Consider the following 4,251-nt stretch of genomic DNA (forward strand, 5'->3'; position numbering starts at 1 on the left):
TGATTTTTTAAAAATTCTTCTTTAATTTCCTCATTGACCCATTCATTATTTAGTAGGATGCTCTTTAACCTCCAGGTATTTGAGTTCTTTCCAAATTTCTTCTTGTGATTGAGTTCAAATTTCAAAGCATTTTGGTCTGAAAATATGCACAGAATGATCCCAATATCTTTGTACCATTTGATACGTGATTTTTACCCAGGATGTAACCTATTCTGGAGAATGTTCCATGTGCACACAAGAAGAATGTGTATTCTATTGTTTTAGGATGCAATGCTTTGGATATATCTGTGATGTCCATCTGGTCCAGTGTGTCATTCAAAGCCCTTCTTTCATTGTTGATCTTCTGATTAGATTATCTGCCCATTGCTGTGAGTGGAGTGTTAAATCCCCTACTATTATTGCATTATTATCAATGTGTTTCTTTAATTTTTTAGTAACTGGTTTGTATAATTAGCTGCTCCCACATTAGGGGCATAAATATTTACAATTGTTAGATCTTCTTGTTGGATAGACCCTCCAAGTATGATATAGTGTCCTGAGATTTGCAAGTTTCACTATTATCTGTGGAGGTGTTGGCCTATTTGATTATTTATTTATTTGTTCTGGTGTTGAGTTGTGTAAGTTCTTTATATATTTTAAGTATTGACCTCTTATCAGACATATAATGTGGAAATATTTTTCCCATTCCCTAGGTTGCATTTTTGTTCCATTAATGGTTCTCTTCCCCATACAAAATATTTTTATTTTGGTGTAGTCTCAGAAGTATATTTTTGCTTTTGTTTCCTTTGTCTGAGAAGACACATCGAGAGTAATGTTGCTAAGGCCAATGTCAATGAAATCACTACCTATGTTTTCTTCTAGGTGTTTTATGGTTTGGGGTCACTAATTTCAGTCTTTAATTCATTTTTAGGTTACTTTCATGTATAGTGTAAGAAAGTGGTTCAATTTCATTCTTTTTCATTTGGCTATCCAGTTTTTCTAGAACCATTTATTCAATAGACTGTCTCTTCCCCATTGCATATCCCTACCTCCTTTCTCATAGATTAATTAACCATGTAAGTGTGGGCTTATATCTGGCATCTCCATCCTTTTCCATTAATCTGTGTCTATTTTTGTGCTAGTACCACATTGTTTTGATTATTGTATCTTTGCATATATTTTGAAATAGGGGGTTGTGATATCTTCAGCTTTCTCATTTCTCAAGATTGCTTTGGTTATTTGAGGTCCTTTATAATTCCTTACAAATTTTAGCATCATTTATTCTAGTTTTGTGAAAAATGTTATTGGTATTTTGAGAAGGCTTGCACTGAATCTGTAAATCGCTTTGTGTAGTATGGGCATTTTTAACAAAATTAATTCTTCCTGTCCATGAGTATGGAATATCTTTCCATTTTTTGTTTCTTCTTCAATTTCTTTCAACAATATTCTATAGTTTTTTATCATGTAGTTCTTTCAACTCCTTGGTTAAATTTACTCTTGGTATTTTATTATTTTTGGTGAAATTCTAAATGGAGTTGTTTTCTTAATTTCTTTTCCAGTGGCTTTGTTATTAGTGCAGAGAGATAAAAGATTTCTGTTTATTAATTTTGCATTCTGCAACTTTACTGAATACATTTATTACTTCTAATATTTTCTGGTGGAGTCTTTAGTTTAGTTTTGTTTTTTTTTTAATGTGTAGTATTATGTCATCTGCAAATAGCAACAGTTTTACTTTTTCTGTACCAATATGGATGCCTTTTACTTATTTTCCTTGTCTTATTGCCATTTGTGACATGGATGAACCTAGAAGGTATTATGCTAAGTAAAATAAGTCAGACAGAGAAAGACATATGTCATATACTAGCACTTATAAGTGGAATATAAAAAATAAAACAAATGAAAAAACAAAACAAAACAAAAAAGTAGAAACAGATCCATAAATACATAGAACAAACTGGTCATGGCTGGGGCAGGGAGAGGGTGGCAGGGATGGGCAAAAATGGGTGAAGGGGAGTGGGAGGTATAAGCTCGCAGGTACAACATAGGGAATACAGTCAATGGTATTGAAATAGCTTTGTATGATGACAGATGATAGCTACACTTGTGGTGAGACTAGCATAATCTATCAAGTTGTCCAATAAATATGTTGTACATCTTAAGCTAAAGTAACATCATCTACTAAATATAATTCAATTTAAAAAGTAGAAAAAAAGATGTGTCCATTCTTGAAGACATCAAATTTAAGCTTGCTGCTTGTTGATTCTCTGAAAACAGATGGTGAGGGGAGACTAACAAAACCCATTCTACTGAACAGATGTTATTGAGGCTTTAGTGAGTGTTGGAGCACTCAATGGTCCACATTCTGAAAGAACTTCAACAAATTAAATAAATGATATTGGGGTTTCCCAAAATATAGTTTACTTCATGTGACATATTTATCCCATTACACCTGAATCAAAAAAATATATATATTTTATTAAAGCATCTCTATGCTATGCCAAAATTGTTTTGACTGCAACCATTAATATGAAAAAACAAACAAACACACAAAAACACCTGTATGAATTTAAGAATTTTTTAGGTTATTGAAAGAAGAGAATTAAAGGTGAAGTAGAAAAAGTAAATATAGAATGGGTTGGAGCATTGATGGAAAAAAAAAAATTGTGTCATTTCCATGCTCTGGTTAATTCCTGTCCTGTGACCTAAATATTGTTATGAAGTAGGGAAATTCTGTTTTCAGTTCCCTCCAGAAACAGTTCATATGATGCAATCAATTACTATATTGTATGGGCCTGCTTCATATACATGTGTTATGAAAGCCTCCACTGTCTTTCAGGTGAATCTGGTAAGGAGAAAGCATGGAGACAGGAAATGAGACATTGAGCACAGATTTCATTCTCCTGGGACTTTTTCCTGGAATGAGACATACCAGCCTCCTTGTCTCTGTTGTCCTTCTCATCTACACCATTGCTATCACAGGAAACACCACTTTGATCCTCCTCATCTGGGTGGATCCCCACCTCCACGCCTCCATGTATTTCCTGCTTAGCCAACTCTCTCTCATTGACCTGGCTTTCATCTCTAGCATAGTGCCAAAAATGCTGGTTAACTTTTTCTCAGGAAACAGGAAGATTTCCCTGATTGGCTGTGGGACCCAGATCTTCTTCACTTTGACTCTGGGGATTGCTGAGTGCCTACTCTTGACCCTCATGGCTTATGACCGCTATGTGGCCATCTGCAATACTCTCAAGTACCCAATCATTGTCAGCCACCAGGTCTCCCAGAAAATGGCCATTGGATCCTGGGTGGGAAGGACACTGGCATCCTTGGCCCACACAGCCTACACCATGCATTTTCCCCTCTGCAGCCCCCGGGAACTTCACCACTTCTTCTGTGAGGTCAAGGCCATCTTGAAGCTATCTTGTGAGGACCTCTCAGCCTATTAGAAGGGAGTAGTAGTGACCAGCACTGTTGTGGTTCTTCTCCCCATAAGCTTCATCTTGACCTCCTACACACTCATCTTCCTGGAGGTCCTGCAAATAAACTCCCGTGAGGGAAGGAGGAAGGCCCTGCCTACCTGCTCATCCCATCTGACTGTGGTCATCTTTTACTATGGCCCACCCATGCTGATATACATGAGGCCTGGATCTTCCCACACCCCCATCCTAAATCAGGCTCTCTTTATGTTTGACACCATCCTCACTCCCATGCTGAACCCTCTCATCTACAGTCTAAGGAACAAGGAGGTTTTGAGATCAATGAAGAAGGTACTGAGGAAGTGTGCCATTCAGAATAGGCTTCCATGTTTCAATGACTAGACAGAAAACTTCAGAGTTCAAATATCCCTGGAAGGCAGCAGGGTCTGAGGAAACAATGGGACTCTCTGTGTCCTCATTTCTTCTCCTCTTATCCTTATCTCCTGATAACATCAGTTTTACATAACAAAACCAATGAATTCTCAGAGCAGAGAGGAAAACAAGAACTATATCATTTTTAAGAGGTCTAAATCACAACCAATTCTCTGTGTGAATATGAGCTTTCACCCAATCCCCTCATCTTGCTCCATTTGTGTCACTTGGAATGGAAAACCCCTCTTCCTTCTTTTAGATGTAGCAAAAGGTATAAAAAAAAATTGTAGTTTGCTTGGGAAGAAAATACAGAGCTTTTTCTGAGACCACAGCTCCCTTTAGATTTAATTAGTAGCAAACTTCCAAATGTCCATTAATTCCAGGTTTTTGAGCCAGTGAATAAAGCAAAAATAAGCACTTCCTA

General features: G+C 36.8%; 1 protein-coding gene across 1 annotated transcript; it reads left to right on the top strand.

Moving 5' to 3' along the window:
- The first annotated feature begins 2,837 nt into the window (after positions 1–2,837).
- On the top strand, positions 2,838–3,797 carry LOC110581192 (olfactory receptor 2L2-like). Its single transcript, XM_021690945.1, is given in 1 exon segment — positions 2,838–3,797. A coding segment is annotated over 1 exon segment (960 nt).
- The last annotated feature ends 454 nt before the right edge of the window (positions 3,798–4,251 follow it).

This window comes from Neomonachus schauinslandi, chromosome 7, assembly GCF_002201575.2.
Source record: "Neomonachus schauinslandi chromosome 7, ASM220157v2, whole genome shotgun sequence".
Taxonomy (NCBI): domain Eukaryota; kingdom Metazoa; phylum Chordata; class Mammalia; order Carnivora; family Phocidae; genus Neomonachus; species Neomonachus schauinslandi.